General features: G+C 39.4%; 1 protein-coding gene and 1 long non-coding RNA gene across 2 annotated transcripts in view; both read left to right on the forward strand.

The window, feature by feature from the left end:
- The window catches only part of LOC119425399, a 29,744-nt gene extending 19,634 nt beyond the window's left edge, over window positions 1-10,110 (forward strand). The window contains exon 3 of the long non-coding RNA XR_005187564.1: window positions 9,667-10,110. This is a non-coding gene — a long non-coding RNA (uncharacterized LOC119425399). The remainder of the gene's footprint in view (window positions 1-9,666) is intronic.
- A 235-nt stretch (window positions 10,111-10,345) lies between these two features.
- The window catches only part of LOC119425908 (solute carrier family 45 member 4), a 41,191-nt gene continuing 30,087 nt past the window's right edge, over window positions 10,346-21,449 (forward strand). Inside the window, exon 1 of the mRNA XM_037693464.1 lies at window positions 10,346-10,876. Within this exon, the coding sequence (XP_037549392.1) occupies window positions 10,570-10,876 (307 nt within the window). The 5' untranslated portion in view covers window positions 10,346-10,569. The remainder of the gene's footprint in view (window positions 10,877-21,449) is intronic.

Genomic DNA, 21,449 nt, shown 5'->3' on the forward strand with positions numbered 1-21,449 from the left:
TGTGTGTGTGTGTGTGTGTGTGTGTGTGTGTGTGTGTGTGTGTGAGACGCAGGAGACAACATTTAATTTGTGCTTCACCTTGAACTTTACAGACATCACCTTTCCTCCCCCTCTCCACTCGTTTCTTCGCTCTCCCTCTTTTCTCTTTTCTGTTCGTCTCCCTGAGCATAAAATCTGTTGACTGTTGTTTATCTTTGTGTTATAAAGGCACAAACAAACAAACAAACAAACAGGGGAACACAATGTGGTCAGATAACGATCACTGTCTTAGAACTGTAGATAAAACTGTTGCACATTTTTTTAAAAACTACTAACTGTTTAAAAACCACGTTTTTAAAAACTGCTCCACGTATTTAGAGGAATAAAGACGGCCTGTGGGCACATTTTCAGAGTCTGGAAATGACACGCCGAATTGTTTTCTAAAACTGCTGCTTTTTTTGACAGAACACAATCCGCCTCCCTTCCGAAGAACAAAAAGATAAAAAAACTAGAAGTGTCCCAGTGAGTGTTTGTTCTCTTATTTTATTTTGAAAGGGTTATAAAGTGGAAACTATAGTCACGGTGAGCTCAGCTTGACTGCTGCATTCAAAGGCTGTTTGAAACTCTAATTCAAAGAGAATTATAAGTCTTGAACCCTTAAAGGACCTGTCGCTCTCAAACTTGCCAAATATACTCACTTTGTGTTTTATTTATATATTTTTTGTTGGCAAAACGAATACAGTAGTCCCTCATTTATTGCGGGGGTTAGATTCCAACAACCCCCTCCCACCCGCAATAAGTGAAAATCTGCGAAGTAGCAATTTTATATTTATTTTAGTATTTATACATATTTTAAGGCTTTAGAAACTCCTCCCACACTCTTGCAATGTTCTAATCTCTTAAACCTAAGTCATTTTAACAACACAAGTACAGTACTGTATATGTAGCTACTAAATTTTACTTACCAGCTCTGCAGAACAGCAGCAGCTCTCGGTTCCGGTTCGACTCGGTTCTGTTTCTGCAGACGTACCCTGCAGCAATGAAGTCCACAATCAATGGTCTAAACTCTTAAACCTACAAATTTTAACAACATACTTAAATGTAGCTACTAAATTTTACTTACCAGCATGTCCCTGCTTGGAGGTCCTTGTGGACCGGTTGAAAAAGATCAGCTCTCGGGATTCACTAGTGGGTCTGGAGGTCTGGTTCTGCTCCGGTTTTTGGACCGGTGGGTTCCATGCGGCTCTCTGCATCCGCTGGGCGCCGAAGTCACTGTAATAAGCACCAAACTTTTTCGGATCAGATCAAAACTTTCCCTCTAGTATTTCAACAGAAGGAAACGGGGCTTTTGGTCAGGGCACTGTTGCCTTCTGGGAAATGTAGTCGTTATGAGCGAGAATACAGTCGAGGCTTATTGAGAGAAAACTACAAAATGGCAGCGCCTGTCCAAAGTATTTTTTTTTCGTTAATTTTTTACTGTACAATATCCAGTACTGACCCAATCACGTGAGTAATATTAAAGTTGACAATCATGTGTCTTGTCCATTTTTGTTTCCTCTTGTATAATCTTACTTTGAAAAACCGCGATAGGGCGAGTCTGCAAAAGTTGAACCGCGAAGTAGCAAGGGACTACTGTAAATAAATTGCTCCTTCTTAATAAGCATGAATATAATATGAAACTCAGATTTCATGTTGAAAACTTGTGTTAAATATCATTTACTGAATTATCTAGGTGATTTTTTATATATATATATTTTTTTATTTTTGGTCATTTTAATCATTGTCACTACATCATGAGGACAAAATTAGAAATGCGGATATTAAAGTGCATCACTGATGTTTGGAATCAAAATCCATCTGAATAGGAGTTTGCTTTTAATTACAAACTTGACTTGATGTGTACAGCAAACACTCGGGCATTTAGTTGAGGTAATGACTCAAAGCATCACATTTTGAAGCTACTATTTAGGTTTTCTGCTCACAAATATCTTGGCAGCGCCCGAAGGAACGATACTCGTCAACATGTTTACAACTTTTCAGTCACAGCTCATGAATTTCTACCAACACCAGTTCCTGGCTGCGCCACACCCATTTTCTTTTAAATAACTCTTGGTTTTAGTCTCAGTAGTTCAGTGAGTTTTGCTGCTGCATCTTTGATCTATAGATTCACCTGCTCATACTGAGGAAGCAACAGGACCACATTTTACAACCATGACTCACACAGCCTCTCCAAGTCAAACAGCTATGCTAACACATGCAAATGTACTAAATTTCATTAAACTTTATAGGTCTTGTAAAATAAAAACTGCAGTTTCAACACTAATTACTGTTTATAGTCTTTCAAAAGCTCTTTAAATAAATTTAAAATGTGTGACTAGAACAAAGTCTCTCTTGTAGAAGTTGTGCATGTCAACAACTTTATTTCAAATGGGTTTTGTGTGTGTTACTGTATATGGATTCTGTGTGAAAGTGCAGAACAAAACCCGGAAATTACCAGAGTCTGAACTGGTTAGGCTGTTGATTTGCATCTATAGATTTGTTTTGTTTTTGTAAAGCAACAATGGCAAACACTTCCAGGTAAAACAAGAGTCCGCCTCCCCACCATCACAGACATCTACACCTGCAGATGCAGGAAGAGGGCCACCTGCATCATGAAGGACCCCACTCACCCAGCACACACACTTTTTGTCCTGCTCCCCTCAGGCACGAGGTTGAGGAGCATTAAGTGTAGAACCTCTAGACCGGGGGTCTGCAACCTGTGGCTCTGGGGCCCATGTGTCACATTAGTCTCTCAGCTGCGGCTCATTGAAGCTTCGATCAAAACTTACAAGAAATGTAATTATTCAGGGTTTTATATATATATATATATATATATATATAACAAAAAAGGATAGTTTGGGCTTTTTTTAAATCAATTTTTTGCAAATGTTAGAGTGACACTATTTTTTTACTTGATTACTACAAAGTGGGATTCTTAATTTCTCCTCACATCAAAGGCCATAGAGGCCTGCAGAGTTTTCATTTTCATCTAAAGGTAGAAACTAGAAGTTTTTTTTCCTCCTTTACATCATACTTGTTTTGTTTTGTTTTTTTCCCCCCAAAAAATGTAAAAATGTCAATAAATGTTGAAATTCATTATTGATGATTAGTTTTAAAATGACATCCCCACTGGTCAGAAAAGCCCACTCCAACTAACTCAAAGTGGCCCATGGGCCACCAGTTGATCATCGCAGTTGTAGCAGGTTTCGTGGCTCCAGGCTCTTTTTTTATTTAAAGAAAAGGCTCTTTGATTAAAAAGGTTGCAGACCTCTGCACTAGACTGAGGAACAGCTTGTACCCTGAGGCTGTTAGACTCATGAATATCTACCCAGGATAATCACTATGAAAAATCACATCGTTCTGCTGATGTATTTCATGCTGCTGTGTTCATTCGTACTCATCTGCTCACACAGACTCGTGTTTGTGCGGCTGTTCGGCGTATTGTTTTTGTACTATTACTAGTGCTTAGCATATTTTTAGTTAACGTTTTTATTAGTTCATATCTTAGATCTTGTTACTGTTTTTTTCTTTTACATTTTTTACTTTTGTTGGACGTAACTGGGATCCTGTGTACACACTTTCGTTCCACCTCATGTACCACATGTGGCGTGTACGACAAATAAAGAACCTTGACTTCTTGAAGAAAAACTCCTAGTTTTGGGGTAGCACAAAACTTGTTGCGGACTTTAATTTGCATTTTGGAAATAAACGGTGTGGGGGAGAGACTCGTCTGCAAGCATCATTTGTTCTCTATAAAGCGCAGAATAAAAATTGTAAAGCTGAGGCTTGTTGCAGTGGAGAAAATCCATCTCTACTTAACAAAGTTCAGGGTTTTAAAATGTTTGAGCATCAATTCTGCACTCCAACATAACTGCAGCATCTCCACCCAGTGGGGATACTCTCATAAATCAACTTGTGTTTCCTTCACGTTTAGAGATATCTGGTCAACCAGAACCAGAGTGTTGTTTCAGTTGTGGACATGCTGCTTCTCAGATTTTAGGCTTTGGGTGTTTCTCTCTGGAGTTCATTTGTGAAATTAAAGAAAAGTGTGTGTTCTGCATAGATGTGGGCCTGTGAAGGGCACAGACTGTTATGCAATCTGCTGCAGTGTGTGTGACGTTATGTGAGGAGGGGCTTGTGTGTTTATACACGCTAAAACATTTGGCGCGTCATAAAATTTAATGGCGATATGCAAGACCTTTAAATAAGAGATGAAGAGGGAAAGAAGGGGATGTGGCAAATAGCTGGAGGACTGATGCTTTCAACCTTTGTCTTGTACATCTGTCAATCTTATCTGTGACTCGATCGTTTCTTCTTCACAACTTACTTAATTTTTTTAATTTTTTCCTTGGGGCAGTTTTGAGCCTCATCTAAGGCAATTACATCTAGACTGTTTATCTGAGAAAATAAGAACAACTTATCCAACTTCATGCAAACATAATGGGCTGTGTTTATTCAAAACTCAGGGTGGAGATTATAATCTAGTTTTAGATGCACATCATTATCAAGTGTAAAAAATGTATTTTGTTGGATAGTTTTTTGTCCTAGCAGAGCTGCCGTTGCTTAATGTTGAAGTAAAGCTGTGTGGTTTTGTGAGGGGGAGAGGGCAGAAGGATGTATGGTGTTGTGCAGTTTTGATTATACCAGAACATATACAAATAAATTATTTATGTAAAAAAAAAAAAGAAGCCATATCTCAATTTGCATGTATGTCTTTGTATTTCAGTTTCATAATGTTTTGGACATGCATTTGCACAGACATTTTAGTGGGCAGGTGCTCAAGTGAAAAAAGACACCTTATGCGGCACATGGGATTGCCTTAGTAGTGTGGGGCATCGGGCAAAATTACAATGTGCATTTTGGGGTGTTAATATATATACGCTTTTAAATCCAGAAATGCAACCATGAGCCACATACTATTCACTATTTAAATAAATAAAAAAATAGGCACTCGACTGGTCCAGAGAGCAAACGGCAGGTGTCACTTCATGTCTTATCTGTTTTCATCCCTGCCAGCTGCCTCCTGGTGTTTTATTAACAAACCCTATGATCGTTGATAATCGTAACATTCTGGATCGTGAGGTGCTGAAATCTTCCCGCCTCTAATCAAAACTACAAGGATAGTTTAATGCAGTGGTTCCCAAACTTTTTCTGTTGGGCCCCCTTTTGATTTATAAGAAAATTTCCCCAGCAGAAAAACCCTCACATAAGTTGTAAATGGACTGTACTTATCTAGCGTTTTTCTATCTTATCAAGATACTAAAGGCACTTTACTTTACAATCTGTGTCCTCATTTACACATTCCTACAGCAATCTACGAGATCTATACAAAGAATAATCAGTGCTTTATCACATTCATACACCGATAGGACAAACATTGGAGGCAATGAGGCGTTCAGTGTCTTGCCCAGGGACACTTGAACATGTGACTGCTGGTGGAATCGAACCCCCGACTCTTGCATTGGAGGACGACTGCTCTAACCACTCATCCACAGCCACCCCTTGTGGCAAAAGGAAGAAGTATGGCCTCTCGTACCCATCAGTGGGTAATCTTTCTCCATTCCAATCCAAAACGCAGCCAGGGTCTTGGACTAAACCTGCAGCCTCGGTGTTGAATCAGAAGTGACATCAATGAACTATTCCTCCTCTGAGGTGGTCAGGTGGTGTTGCACTGTACAGGTCATGGATCCAGTCATATTCTTAGGAAACCTACTCCAGGAAATATCTCAAATGTTTCTGATGGGCAGACATGAGCTTTCATGCATGAGTTTACCGAGTTCTGCGGCTTGTTGTCTTCAGTGAATGGTTTCAAGTTCTCAAATGAGTCCACGTTTCCATATTTTGCTCGCTGCTGCCACATCTCAAGTTTTCTGATAAATGTGACTTTATCTGCTGGATGTGGGAGGTGTGTGTCTGCAAATTCAGTTATTTCAGTTTCAGAAACATGTCACCTGAGGTAGGCAAGTTTCATGAGGGACTTGTTACAGTAAAATTTGTAGGCAAGATCATTGTGGATCTCATCTCGCAGTTCAAAGACCCTGGACAGCACTTTCCCACATGACAGCCTTCAGGACACTGTGAACCAGCTGTGATCAGAGCCAATTTCCTCTCACAGTGCCAAAATAATCCGACCTTTGACGGGTTGTGTTTTGATGTAGTTTACTGTGGCGATGACATCGGTCATTACATCATTCAGTTCGGGACTCAACTGTTTAGATGCCAGTGCTTTGCGGTCTATCATGCAATGCATCTGCTGCATGTTGGGGAAGATGTGCTTGATGAGCGCTTGCAGCCGTCCTCGTTTCCCAGCCATAGCTTGTGCCCCATCTGTGCAGATCCCCATACAGTCCTCCCATTTCAGATTGGCCTCTTTCAAGTAAGAGTCGATGATTTTAAACAGTTCTTCAGTGGCTCTGCCAGGAACTTGTTCTTTGTTACTGTCTATGGCTTCATCCATCTACAGAGAAAAGTGGCAGCTGTCATGCACCTCTACGTCCTTTGATACGTCATAAAAGCGCCTGCTGATGGTATTATTGGACAGTGGAATAGCTCGTAGTTTGTTGGATGCCATGTCATCGATAATAGTTGAAACTATATCTATAGCACAGGGAAGTATTAATTCCTCCTCAATTGTTTGCGACTTTTTACACTGTGTCCCTCAGTAGGTGACTTTATACGAGCTGTGTTGAGCATTCATCTGCACGGGTTTAGCCAAGAGACACCGTTGAGAATGGCAGTTTATGAGTTTTGTCTGAAAAAGTCAACTGACTTGTCTTTGTGCTCTGGATGCTTTGTCTCCAAGTGGTGTCTTAGCTTGTTAGGCTTCAAACTGTCACAAGCTAGCGTTTTAAGACGGATGACACACTGCGGTTTCTGCAGGAGATGCCAAAGGCAAGATATGCTTCGTCATTATTATTTTTTACTCTTTGGCTTAGAAGGAAGTTGATTTGGAAGCATATTTGATGATGCTTAATTGATGCTTTGTGTTTATGTGGGAGCCCAGTCAAAAACCTGTCCATTATTGTGACCGGCTATGTCTTTTGTTACTCTGCGTCATGTCCTTCCGTGTAGTGCGTGAAGGAAGACCGGGATATGAACCTGGGTTGACAACCTTTAATCATCTGTTTGAGATATCAAAAACAGAGAGGAACTGCAGTGAGTACTTCTAACGGCCTGGTCCCAGACACCCCACTTTACAAAATAAAGAAGAATCCATAAAACTAAAAAACGGCGCAACACGTGGCACGAAACGGTAGCATGCATTGGCTCAAATAGGCCAGATAACATTCTGTGGTCAAAGAAACAACATTCCTATTCCCACACAAGTGCTTATATACAATTTATAAACGTGAATTAAGCCTCACACTTTGGGAACCACTGGATTAATTTGACTTTTTAAGGACCTCCTGTTTGTAGCTGGCATTCCTGAATTCTCAAGAGTTTTCCCCAGATTTTTAAAACTGGAATGGTAAATGGACTGCCGAGGACTGACGTACTGATTTCTCTTAACTCCTCCACAAACCTTCAAACCTATTTCTAAAGAGCTAACCAAAGCTATTTCTTCAACTTGAACTCTGAGAAATCTTGTTAATTTACACGCAGAGTTTTTTTGTTGTTGTTGTTAATAGCTAAAGGCTTTTCCTAGTTTTTTTTTCTTTCTTCTGTACGATTATTGGCTGTTTGTTCTCATTATACACACAAGCCCTCTGTTTCAAACAGCAGCTTGATTTGAAAACCTTTCAGCTCATACAACGCATCGCATTCTTTTATTCTTCCAGTCCAGTTTTAAACATAGTCCGTGTGTTTGTGAGGACGAATCATGTGCTCAAACCAATTACAGTTTTTAAAATGGGCTCTGTTCGCAAGAGAAAAGATGTGTGTCTTATTTGTGGTGCATTCTCAAATTTACGAGCGTGCAGGTTTGTTCTAGCTTAACAGCAGAAACCCCTTTTTTCTATTCTTACCTTATGTATTGACCTTATGTGTTGTTTCATAGTTTAGTGAATCTGGGTTTTAAATCATCTCTCTTTCTAACTAGGTGCAATAATGGATCTTTATGTTCTCACAACTTTGCTTTTATGACAGTTTTCATCAATTCTAATGAACAGTAAATGGAAAAAGGGGGAACCTCAACAACAAAAAGCCATGAAAACCCCAACACAAACTCGTACACAAACACTAGAACCATGGAGCCATTAGGATTAGTCTTCTTCTTTTGGCTGTTCCTATTTCAGAGGTCACCAAAGCGACTCATCCTCCTCCATCTCACTCTGTCCTCTCCATCCTCTGTCCTCACTCTAACTCCATGTTCTCTCCAACTGCATCCATATATCTCCTCTTTGTCTTTTTCCTGACAGTTACATTTCTAACATCCTTCTACCGATATACCCACTGTCCCGCCTTCGAGAAAAACTTGCGTATGGTTTGGCAAAAATTATTTTACGTTCAATGCCTGTTTGGGACTGACATGAAAGACACACTGTTGTCCTTCCTAGGAACTGGTTTGAGAACATGAAGAAATTAGAAAACAGCTTTAAGACAGAGCTGTCTCGCAGTTGTCAAGATGCTGCCATGTTCTGCATTATACCCAAAAGATCTGTCGGGATCAAACTCGTACATGATGTACAGTTTAGAAGATTAAAAACTAAAAATAAAAAAATAACCATTTTTAAAAATAATACTTCACAGATCTCTAGGGGCTGCAGTTGCTCAGTGGTCAGTTCTACGATCTTTTCTTCTGAGGCCGGGTTTGAGCCTAGGTTGCGTCGGAAGACCATTTGTCATAAATCAATTCTGCTAAATCTTTTGTGCGAGCGTTACAACCTCTGCAGAAGGGAGCAACTGAAAGAACAACAACAACTTTACCAATCTATCTGTGGTAGTTTAGTGTTTTGGTCATTCTTATGATCAGATGCAAGGTTCTGTATTATTTGGTTTAAGGGGCTACAGATGTTTCTAATATTGACTAGATTTGATAGTAGGGCTGCAAATCATAAGAAAAACTTGTGTGCTTTAGTGTTTTGGCTATAATTAAGACAGCGAAGGGTCCTTCTGAGAACATAACCTCGAGAGCGCTCTTGTAGCAGCAATATTCACTCAGTCCATCTTTTGGACGACTGTACAAACATAATCTCACTGTATCTCGGTACAATGATAATAAAGCTGATTCTGATAATATGTTACAAATCTATTGTAAATGAGACTACCTGTCAAAGTAAAATGAATCAAAATAAATACCTGTTCTTTGTGTTTGTGCTGTGTTCCAGTTTGTTGCCATCTTGATTTTTCTCACATTGATATCAGCGAGACAAATAAACAAATGTGACCAATCTTTGATATATTGTGGAGCTCTACTTGCTAGCTTGGCAAATGCACCAAAAGGTTTAGACTTGCAACTTGCAAATTACTAATTAGGAGTAAACGCAAACTGTAAAATATGCACAAATTTTTTTTTCAGCACTTCATCCTTTTTAGAAAATTACTTTTTCTTTTTATGTTGGTAAATACCTGTCACATTACAAATCGTGAACTAATCCGTACTTTATTTATGTCAGCAAATGTGAAAAAAATTGTTTCGTGTTGAGCAAAAAGTTAAATTTCTGCAACTCACCGGTATTTTCCTTTTCTCTCCATTTTTCTTTCCCTCAGATTGATCAGCCAATCGATGGGGATTTTCACAGGAGCTCCGCCTACCATCGCCACCTGCCCTCCTCCCCCCGCCCGCCGCGACCTGTTGCTCGCCCCCACCTACACGATCATCCAGCCCTCCATCCAGCCTTCTATACACAAAATGACTCTGGAACTCACTGAGTGGTCTTCTATATGGATTTTTACAGCTTGTAATAGACAGTAAGAAGGAAAAACTAACCTCAATGACAAAAAAGCCATAAAACCCCATTCACACACACACAAACACACACACACACATACCAAAAAACCAAATACATTGGAAGGAGTTCTCCAGGCTTCATCACAAACATCCGACACATACAAAAAGGAGCAAATGCACAGTTGCTCTTGGAATGTACCGCTCACTCTTCCTCTGAAAATCAACATCTTACCTAATATTTTTTTGAGATTTTCTACAAGCCACGGGAAAGCTGATTTATAATTCATTTATTTTTTTACCTGTGGGTGGAGAACAAGAAGGATTGGAGTGGGTTTTTTTTTTTGGAGGACAACCGATTGCTGATTTTATTTTGAAATTTTTTAGAATATTAGTCAATTTAAATCTGTGTTAGATCTACTGATTGTAGTTTCTTCAGCCTTTTAGACATTTTAAAATTTAGCAAGAATAATTAGTTTTGTCAACTTGCATGTTGAGACTAGTGTTTTTAAGACTTACTGAACATAGACACTAACAATAGAATAATTAAATATCCAGCTGGTTATATCCACTGGTCACGGTTTGTAGCTTGAAAATATTTTATTGAAGTCCTGTTTTTAAAGTGAGTGACTTGACTGAAGCAAGAAAGTGGTGTTTTCTTCTTGGTGGTTGGACTTTCAGGACTTTTTGTGTTTGGGTGGGGGTGCTTGTTTTCTGTTGCTTGCATGCCCTCCGCCATGCCTCCTCAGAACACGGAGGCTGACACTATGCAGGTCGGATCTCTAGTCGGCGAGATTGTCGCCAAAAAACCCACGGCTTCGGGCCCAGATGAAGAGAACGCGACGGCGAGCGGCGAGGCGGATGGATTGGGGAGCGGAGGAGGCGGTCGGGGAGGGGAGGAGTCGGCGAGCGAAGGATCCATCGAAGGGATCCCCTTGAAGAGATGGGTGATGCACGGTGCTGTGATGTTTGGCCGAGAGTTCTGCTACGCCATGGAGACGGCGTTGGTGACACCTGTGCTGCTGCAGATAGGTGAGTCCATGCTCAGACTACTGAGAGGAAAAAACATGGTTGTGTTACTTTAAAGGACATCGAGATTATTTTGGCATCTGCTGTAATATGCCAACGTGGCTTGAGTTTTGGTTTATTTAGTTAAAAGAGGAGCAATCACAATAATGAATATAAATGGGTTAAATTTATCTGTACACACACGTTTTCAACAGCTGTTTCTGGAAGTTTGATGATACAAGCTAACAATATTACAGCAATATGAATATACATTTCCCCTCTTGATTTGGACAGAGTTGAGTGATATGTCTGGATTTCACCCGTTATTTTTTTTTTTAAATTGCAGCACTAGTGATGTACCATAATGTACTAGTAACGTACCATACCAGTTTATTTATAAAGCACTGAAAACGGCAACAAGGCCAACCAAAGCGCTGTAAGCAAAAGGAACAGTTATCTGTTAGTTTGCCGACATGATATCACGAAGAAAGCCTGACAAGTTCAAGTTGTTGTGTTTATTTGTCATATGCAAGGTCAACACAAGGTCAACAGTACAATGAAATGCCTAGGATGAGATTTTTTAATATAATTTTTTTTAATTCTGTTCAGGAAAGTGTAGCATGCTCTGATTGTTTAAATATTGATTATATTCAATATAATACTCCTTTATTCAATATAATTAAATATTGAAGCCACACTCCTCCAGAATCGAATGTTTTTACATCAGAAGACAAATTAGCTCTGTTAAATAAAAATAATGTAAATGGGGCATGATGTTATTTTTTCTATCTTAAAAAAAAAAAAAAGTATTCTGAAAAGGTTAAGAAGGCCGCGCTATGTAGCAGCAGCTACATGCACTCCGCCCATCTTTCGGACGAGTGTACGGAAATATTCTCGTTGTATCTTGGTGCAATGATAATAAAGCTTATTCTGATGATTCTGCTGGAGGTTTCTTCCTGTTAAGAGAGTTTTTCCTTCCCACTGTCTCCAATTTGCTGCTCAGGATGGGATAGCGACCCAGTGACGATCCAACACAATCTGCATGCTTTCTTGAATAGATAACATTTTAATTATTAGGCATTTTACATTGAACGTGAATGCTTTTGTTCAGCGCCCTGAGAGGACTTATGTTGTGAAGTGGCAATATATAGATAAAATGGAATTGAATTTATATTTGTCTCATAAAATTATGTTGACATGTGACTGTACGGACACAGAGCGCCTTATCTCTTGGTGCCTTTCTGCCATTTGTGAAGGACTTGTTGGCAGCTTAAATGCCCGGGCACATGTCCTAACTCCTGGTCACCTTGCTTGCATGGACTTCTACCGGGATTATCTGGATTGCCCACTAAGTCACGGTACACTTGAATATTCAGGGAGAATGACAGGCCTTTAGTCACAGTCATCCACACTCGGTATCATCTTTAAATAAACCCACTTCTGAGCAGGGAACAGCAGAGTCGCTCCAGGAGATGTAGAATGTGTAAACAGTGAAAAGGGGGAAGAACTGCTGTTTAACTAGGAACTAGTTCACCATCTTCTCCCTCCAAATTTCCTCTCCTCCCTCCGTGACCTTGTGTGATCTCGTACTTTACATAACCAAGACTCCATTTATGGGTACGTCATTTTGACTGCTGTGACTCCTGTCTTGCTCAGTCAGGACGAGCCGCCACAGGGAACCGGTCTTTGAAACTCGTCCAGGTTTTGTTGTGTCTGACAGACAGTCGATGAGATCTGCCAAGTGTTGCAATCTTAACATGTTTACAGTCGTATCAAATGAATGCAGAGGAGTTGTATGCTTCAAAACAAATATAAAGTATTTCAAGTATCAAGTATCCCAGAAAGGTATTTGTGCAAAACAATCGGTGCCTTATTGTTCTTATTACTATAAACTTGTTTTCAGGCTTTGCTGTGGCATCATTCAGGAGAGGTGCTGTTCTAATTTTAGAGTTGATTTAGCTGCCCTAGCTTATTTATTTCAGACCAGGACATGCCTGAACCCTTCTTAATAGATTTGGTAACTACTGTGAGGTACAAATTGTACAGATTAATCCACTGGGGGGAAAAAAACCCTGAAGCAGACCGGTTATCCTTTAAACATAACCAAAAAAATACAGTATATAAAATCAACGCGTTAAAAATTCTGTTGTTGATGTAAAAAGAAAAAAGAAAGAAAAAGTTAACGGCAGAGCTTCGTTTGAAGGTGGCTGTGGTGCAGTGGTAGGGCAGCCAAATTGGGACTGGAAAGTTTTAGGTTTGATTCCCCACCATGCCCACGTCTTGGTGTCCTTGAGCAGGACACCTGTTCTTTATCTGCTCCCGGGGCACTTATGGCTGCATGCTGCTCCACTTGTGTGATTCACATGTATGATACAGAGCCCAAGTTTCTTCGTTGTGTGACCATGACCATACATAGCACTTTCTTTCACATTTAGATTGTTAATTAGGAAACGCAAGTGAATTATAAAATGTAAACAAAATTCTTTCTTTTTACTAGTTTGCTAATTGGCATTATGAGTGATTTAATGCAGCTCGATGAGACACGTCTTGCAGCCTTGTCATTCACAGCAGCCAACCATGCAAAATAAAAACAATCCTTGCAGGCCAGATGATTATTTTCCTCCACTGTGACAGAAGTGGAAAAAGTACTGGCAGGACAAACAAGTTAAAATTAATACGCTTGGAAGAGAAAGAAGTCTTTTTGCTTTAGCTGGGCTTTGTTTTGAGATAAAATGGCATTTTTAAAAATCATTTATCTGTTTTCTGTCTTTGTGCACCCTTCAACGTCTCGTCTCATCTGGTGTTTTTAGCTCCACGGACTGTGCTGAAAACGAGTCCCCGTTCCCATTTTTTGTCCTAACAAATATTGACGCCCCCTCCGTGTTGTTAATGCGTTGTGCATGATGGGGATGACTGTACGTACAGGAATTAGCTGGATAGATGGTAAGCTGGCTTTTTGGCTTCACCTGAGTGAAACTATTGTGTGTGTAACCCCACAACACAAGGGTCAAAGAAAGAGAAAGACCGTGTCCCTGAATGTGTACGCAGTGGACACAGTTTGGTCAAGGAGCTCCTATTTACACAAGGCAGAGGAAAGGAGGAGAAACTTCTACCGTACAAGGTTTTGTGTGGAGCGCACATCGAGCTCATTTTTGTTTTCACACGTGGATACAGACAGACTCGAGGACAGTGAGGGAAAACACAACCCTATTATCATAAATAAATGTATATACGGTTAAAGCAGTAGACTAATGGAAGAAATTGGACTCCAACCTGTCCAAACTGATAGTTTTTGATCATTAAAATGAAGGTTAACGTGCCAACTCTGCAGACTTTATTGTACTCATTCCTCTTGATTTTGTTCCTACAAGCCAAGATTGACCAGATCCAAATAAATTAGTTTTGGGACATAAAGCGCAATTGTGTGGGACAATATGGGATTATAGTAGAAATTAGATGTTTCATATTGTAAGGTCTTTACAATATATTGTGAACGCAACATTTCTAGCTTCCACCATCACCTTGATTGCACATTGAGGCCATTTTTTGTTTTCAGGAAGCGTTTTCACGATAGCTCATGGTTGAAATTTAGATTTGAAGTTTCTTTCAATTTTTCCTGCCAAACATAAGTAGGAAGTGGAGATGGTGCTGCTTTTAATAAAACGGAGACAAATCAAAAAGCAGGATCTCTTCGTCGTTCTGTTAAGTAATGGAGCCGATTATTACCAAACTAACTTGGTGTTCCTCGTTGTGTTCAGTCCCACACACAGAAGAGCACCTGTTCATCATACCCATGGTCCAAATCATCTAGACCAGAAGGAGTCTGCAACCTTTACAATCAAAAGACCCATTTATGCCCCTTTGTTCAACAATCTGGTACATCAGACCCGTGGACCACTTTAGGTTTGTTGGAGGGGACTTTTCTAGCCAGTAGGGGTGACTTCTTTTAAAACTAAAAATATCAAATGGTTTTTAACATTTGATATTTGTACAATTTTTAAGACAAAAGAAAAGACTGGATTGTTGTAAAGAAAGAAAACTAGAGATTTTAACAATTAAAAAAAAATGTAAACAATGAACTGTGCAGACCTATGATTTTCTTTTCTTTGTTTTTTTTTTTTGTGGAAAAAATAAGTTTACTACTTTGAAGAGATGAAGCACACAGTGAGTATGGAGTAGTCTTTTTATTGTTCTACTTTTTGCAACAACAAAAAAAATGGCAGGAAGACTGTTAAAACGACCCTTTTTAATTTTAGTATAACAACCAGTAAAATTCAGTTTTATGTTAGTTTTGGTCAAAGGTTGAAAGAGTCTCTGTAGCTGGACCAAAGAGCCACTTGCGGCTTCGAGCCGCAGGTTGTAAACCCCTGATCTAGACTTTACCAAAGTCATGAGTTGAATTAAATACATTTTGAGGTTTTGCCCCTTTGTCTTGGTCTAAATCACTTTTGTAAATACTGAAATTTAAATCCACTTGGATTTTACATAATTGATCATATAATGCATGACTGACCCTTAAATCTTCACCTGTTTAGATGTTTTTTTCTGACTGTATGAATTGCTTCTTGCAGTTGAGAAGTAAAAAGCTCAATAAGAGTACAGTTTGCACACTAGAACATAAAAATGAGGAAAACTTCTTTTTGATTTGGCTTTATTCAAATTAAATTAAAAAAGGTTGTCGGGATGGCTATGCAATTCATCACTTTTAGGTTGTATAAAATTTGGATACATTTAACTTTTGCTAGTGTTTTAGAAGACGACTTCAGATTAAAAAAGGAACTAGAGCATCACGGGTATCATTCTGAACTTTGACCAAAATAAAACCTGGCTTTTTAAAGCTGAATGAGGCAATGTCTTTCTAAAATATGTTAAAGGAATGTAATAGTGTTTTACTGCCTATTTAATTAAACCAAACAGATTATTTTACTTCATGGTGATCCTCCTGCCTCGATATATAAACAGTAGACAAATCTGCCTGACATTAAGCCATCTGTGTGAAATTCTTATGGCAATTCATGCATTTTAGTGCAGAAGTAGAAAAAACTGACTCATCACGTCAACCAGCTGTCAGAACTTCACTCCTCAGGGGAGACATTTGCACTGAGACACAAACCATTTTGCGGTTTTGGAGTAGCTTTTAGTGCCTTTCACTGTTCTTAGTATTTTATAGCAATTATTAGTTGGAAGTAATAACATCTTAATGGAAACAACTCTTATATATTTTTTTTTTCCAAGAAGCAAAGTCCTGACGCCTTTAGCTTCTGATTTCAGTGGGGTTTTTTTTCCAAATGTTGCTTTTAATTGTCTTCCAGATTTTTCTTAAAGTCACCCTCAGTAGGAACACTCCCTGCTGTGATAAGAGTGAAATGGACTTTAAGAAAATGGTACAAACAGGATTAAACCATAAATTGGGAAAGGGGTGAGTGAATTTAGGAGGAGAGGAAGTGATGAGAGCAGACAGTTGTTCCTTTACTCGTTTTGGATGATTCATTACATAACAAGCTCTCTCTGAGCTCAACTTAAAAAAAAAATAAAAAAAACACTTTTAAAGCACAGATAAAAAGTCACACTGGAGGAAATGTTGTGAGCAAAATCCTACAAAGTTCTTTAATTTATGAGCATCAGCGTATCGGAGTTAAATAGCTGCAGACACAAGACACAAGCCTGAACACAAGCTGATTTTATTTCTCATAATCAAAAATAAGGGCACTTTAATGTTTAAAAAAAAAAAAAAAATCTCTTGTGCAACATTGTTTTACCCCTATAAAGTGAAGTATTTGGAAAACTGCATTCATTGATGAGTTGAACATTACAAAACAAATGTCTTCTTTATAAATCGTTGCATTCTTTATATAACCTTAGAAGACACAGTGACAATATCTTTTGTTTGGTCACGGTGAAATTAGGCTCAACGGTGTCAGAAGCAAAGCGGCGTGACGGTGGGACAAAGGATTCTTTTCATTCTCAAGAGTTCATTTGTAAACTGTGCGTTTGCTTTGACTGACTTGCTTTGGATGCAGTTTTGCCTTTTATGATAGTAACCAAAACACTGCAGAGCTGACGCCTCGACAGCATTGTTAACCTTCTGTAGAGGCTTTCTTAAGGAGATTACTGCAATCCAACGGGAAATGACCTCCATGCTCCGTGGCTGCATGACCAAAAGCAACACCTCATCACGTCAGCGTCTCCACCCTCTCTCCGTACTTTTAAATTCTGCACACCAAAGGCATTTATTGACTTTTATATTTGGTCACGGTGCCAGCCGGCTCAGTTGCCATTAAATCTGCTACATGCTAGCTGTTGTTTTCAGCCTGGGAAGAAAAGCATTGCGTATTCGTGGCCGACGACACTGGCCACCACTTAGCGTGCACATCAGCAGTAACAGAAAATCTCTTTGTCAGGTGATCATGTCCTTTGTAATTTTGCTCTCACAGTCTTTTGTCACATCTGTCCTCGGTTCTTAGCCAAGCTATAAAACAAGGCACTCCACGCTGTTTACTGTAACAAATCAGCTTGATCTTGCTTTTTTTTTTTTTTTTATACTTGCATGCCACGCAATCTAATCCCATCATGTCAGATGGCCTAATCTAGCAGATGACGTTGCAGACCAGGTTATATAAATGACTGGCTGGATTTCACGGCAACTAATCACCATAATCTGTCCAAATCATTCATGGAACAGGGTGTAAAGAGCAGAGAACAGACAGGTGGATACATCTTTTAGTTTTTATTTGTTGCAGGTGAAATGAGTTTTTGTTTTGCTATTGCTACATTTTTATGTACACTAACACTACTTTTGCATTCTTGGGATTTTAGCTGTTCATACATCCAAAGTTTCAGCTTATTCAGGAGATGGGTGCTATAATTTTTGGTTTTTGTATATAGTAGTCCCTCACTTATCGCGGGGGTTACGTTCCAGACACCACCACAGTAGGTGAAAATCCACAAAGTAGGGATGTTATATTAGTATTTATATATATTTAAGGCTTTATAAACCCTTCCCACACTCTTGCAGTGTTCCTAACAATGTTCTAAACTCTTAAACCTACGTAATTCTAACATGCGTATATGTACTGTACATGTACAATGCATATATGTACTGTTCATTACTGCAAAATTTTACATGGGTACTCACCAGTGAAGATACTACAACTTGAAGGATGAAGATAATTAGCTGTGCAGTACTGACAGTGAAGGTGATGAAGATGAGATGAATGTACTGCACAGCCAAGAAGAGCATTACAGTTCTTCTAAAGGCGCCACTTTTCAATTTGTTGATCCCGTAATGGCGGCCAGCAGTCGCGTAGGTTCTCCTTTCCTTCAACAAGTCGAGAAGCTTTTATGGTAAGTCTTTCTCTGGCGCTTGGGTTCGCGTTCTGAATTAGAATGTGCAGAACGTTTGGGTGGCACCACAGGGTTTGAAATAAATTGTACAAAAGAGCACAGCGAAAGAGAGCAGACAGACTGATGCTACGGTTACTGAGCCGCTAAGCGCCCAGGATACAGAGTACAACGCTCTGGTTGGTCACCTTCCATCAATCAACCAATCGTGCGTCGTGTAAAATCTTATGTTAAAAAAACGCAAAAGAGTGAGTCCGCGAAAGTCGAACCACAAAGTATCGAGGGATTACTGTATTTACAAATACCAGTATTTTCCCCTTAGTCTAACAAGGTTGAGTCAGGTCCTCTGGATGGTTTATTCTTTGTTGAAACACTTAATTTGTTATCCAGAACACTTCTTCAGTCTGAGGAGCTGCAATAAACTCAGTCTTATAAGCAGCACCTTCTCATAGTGGATCAAACGGTTTGCTGGTGACAGCCAGAACTAGTTGTTCACATGCAAAAGGAGGACCATCAGCCTAACAATAGATCGCTGGTGCCCCAGTGGTGGGCACAGCTAACCAAAAAGTCCTCTGTACTTCAATTTCTTTTGTTTTCTTTACATTTTATTTTTAAACAAGCAGACTTTCTTAGAATTTTTAAAAGTGGTCTTAGACAATACTTCTCCGAGCTTTCTTCAGGTGTTTCTAAATAACTGGTTGGTCCACTGTAGGAGTGCACTGCTTAGTGGGGAAAACTGTTTGTTTGTGACTCCTCAGACTGATGAAGCCCTTCGGATGGAGGGCAAAACGTCTCAACAAAAGAAGAAACTGTCCAGATGACCTGACTGTTGGATTTTTTTTGTCTGGATTTTTGAGCTTGAACCTTGATTTCTGCAGAGAGGCTTAGAAACAGAAGCGTCGCGAATGTGTGAATTGTGTTTCTGGCAGCCTGCGAGACCCTTTAACAGCAATCTTGATTCCTTGATTATCTCTTCCCGCTGCCAGATCAAAGTGCCAGTCTGTTATTTGGAGCCCTCTATTTACGGTGCCACTGCAGCAATTACCGGTATTTAACATACAAATGCAAAAATCAGTTTCTATTACCAGTGTTGCACAATATTTTACTGCTGTAGTAATACTGTAATGAAAAAAAAAATCTAAGTTAACTTCTGTGTTGTGCACTTTCACCTGTGCACCACATCACTTGTTCACTTACCGCTCATTATTTGTGTTTTTGTAATGCTGAATCAGCAAATGAGTTCAGCCTTCATGCTGTTTGCGCTCATATCCTGCTGCATGTTTGTCCATGCAGCAGGAGGTATAGGTATGCGTTTGTGTTAGTGTAGTGTGAGATGTGAGGAATGCAGAGCTGCATATGTGTGTGTGTGTGTTGTTTGTCAGCACATTGTTTCCCACTCTGCCCTCCCCAGGGAGGTGAAGTCATCAAAAACAAGCGAGCTCTCAGGTGATGATGATGAGGAACAAAGAAACCTCGTGGGAAGCAAATTCTTTAAACAAGGCTCTGAACACTTATATGCAAAAAGGCTGGACATTTTAAAATAAAAACACTGATTTATTTGTAAAATTACTTATTAATGAATCATTTTAGCCAACAGGAGAAGCTGTTGTATTAAAACCTGGTCATTTGGTGCCCAAATATTTTGTTCATTTGAGTCCACGTGACTTCTGAAAGGCTCAGGATTCAAATGCATCAGATGCAAAGCACACTCAGCACATTAAGATTTCCCCTGCAGCATGTCCCGAGCAACACAAAGTGCAGACTCACATTTCAGTAATGAATCACACGATTAAAGGAATAATCAACTGCTTTTTATTCAAGTGGACTTCCTCATTGGGGGCATTTTCAACTACAAACACAAGGAATGCCTAATGAGAACAGGGTGTCCCAAGCATTAAAAATACTTTTTAAACAGTTGTTTAGTTATAAAATCCTCTGCAGGGGTGGGGAAAACACCTCATCGCTTGATTCGGTTACGATTCAGAGGGCTGCGATTCAAATTAAATGAACAAATAAATTATTCATGCGTCTTCATGCAGTTATAAGCACACTTAAAACTAAATCCTGTGAGTTTAATATTTCAGACCTAAAATAAACTTCATTTTCATTCATTGTTTTTCTTCAAACAAGGTTTTGGGAACTTGAGGAGTCAAATCGTACGCTGATATAAGACTGTGGTGATAGATGTGAATCATCCATCACAGTAGAGTGATTTTTACTGGCTTTTTTCAGTGTATCCAACTTTTTCGTCAGGAAAGGCTGTGTTGGTTGCTCTGATATAGGATCATGTTTTTTGTAGCTCCAACGTGCAAAACATGGTCCACAAGTTCTGGATTTCAACAGCTGAATGTGATGACAAATTTGTTAGGATCAAAGTAGAATTACACACTTGTTTCACGTCGCCTTTTCAGATTTATGTGGAAACGTTCATGTCGCTCACTCAATGATCCTTTATTAGCAGCAGCAGCAGCTACAATGGCTTGTTTTTACTTCTTCCCCCTCCCCGGTGGCAACGTGTCTCAGTGAATCCTATGTTGTGTGCACGCCATGAACTGTCAGGGCGCTGCAGTTCTGCACGTCAGAGTTCCACCTTTTGTGTTTCTCAACACGACGGCAGTATAAAAAATCAAATGATATTCCATTTCTGACATTTTTTATTTCATCCAGAATCGTTCAGGTCTGCATCTTGATTCATCTAAAACCAGATTATTATTTACTGATATCTACATGTAAGGAGGAAAATTCTTATTTAAAAGACTGAAAAATCTAAAGTTTTTTTGTTTCTTAAAAGGTTTTGTGATAAAATAATGCAGTAAACAAAATATAAATCATAGTCTCCTCTTCTCTCATGAATTATTAGTTATATTTGTAATGTATGCAACAGTCCAGTTCATTCAGTTCTCAATAACAGCTTCTATAGTGATGGATGGATGGATCAATGGACTGACGGATGTATGTATATATGGATGGATGCATGGATGGACGGATGGATGGATGGACAGACAAATGGATGGATGGATGGATGGATGGATGGATCAACGAATTGACGGATGTATGTATGTACTGTATGTATGTGTGGATGGATAGACAGACAAATGGATGGATGGACAGATGGACAGATGGATGGATGGATTGCTGGTCGGATGGATGGATGGATCGAAGGATAGATCGACGGATGGATGGATCGATGGACGAATCGACGGATGAAAGGATGGATGGATGGAAGGATGGGTGAAAGGACTGATGGATGGATGGA

This window comes from Nematolebias whitei, chromosome 19, assembly GCF_014905685.2.
Source record: "Nematolebias whitei isolate Nwh7 chromosome 19, NemWhi1, whole genome shotgun sequence".
In the NCBI taxonomy this organism is placed as follows: domain Eukaryota; kingdom Metazoa; phylum Chordata; class Actinopteri; order Cyprinodontiformes; family Rivulidae; genus Nematolebias; species Nematolebias whitei.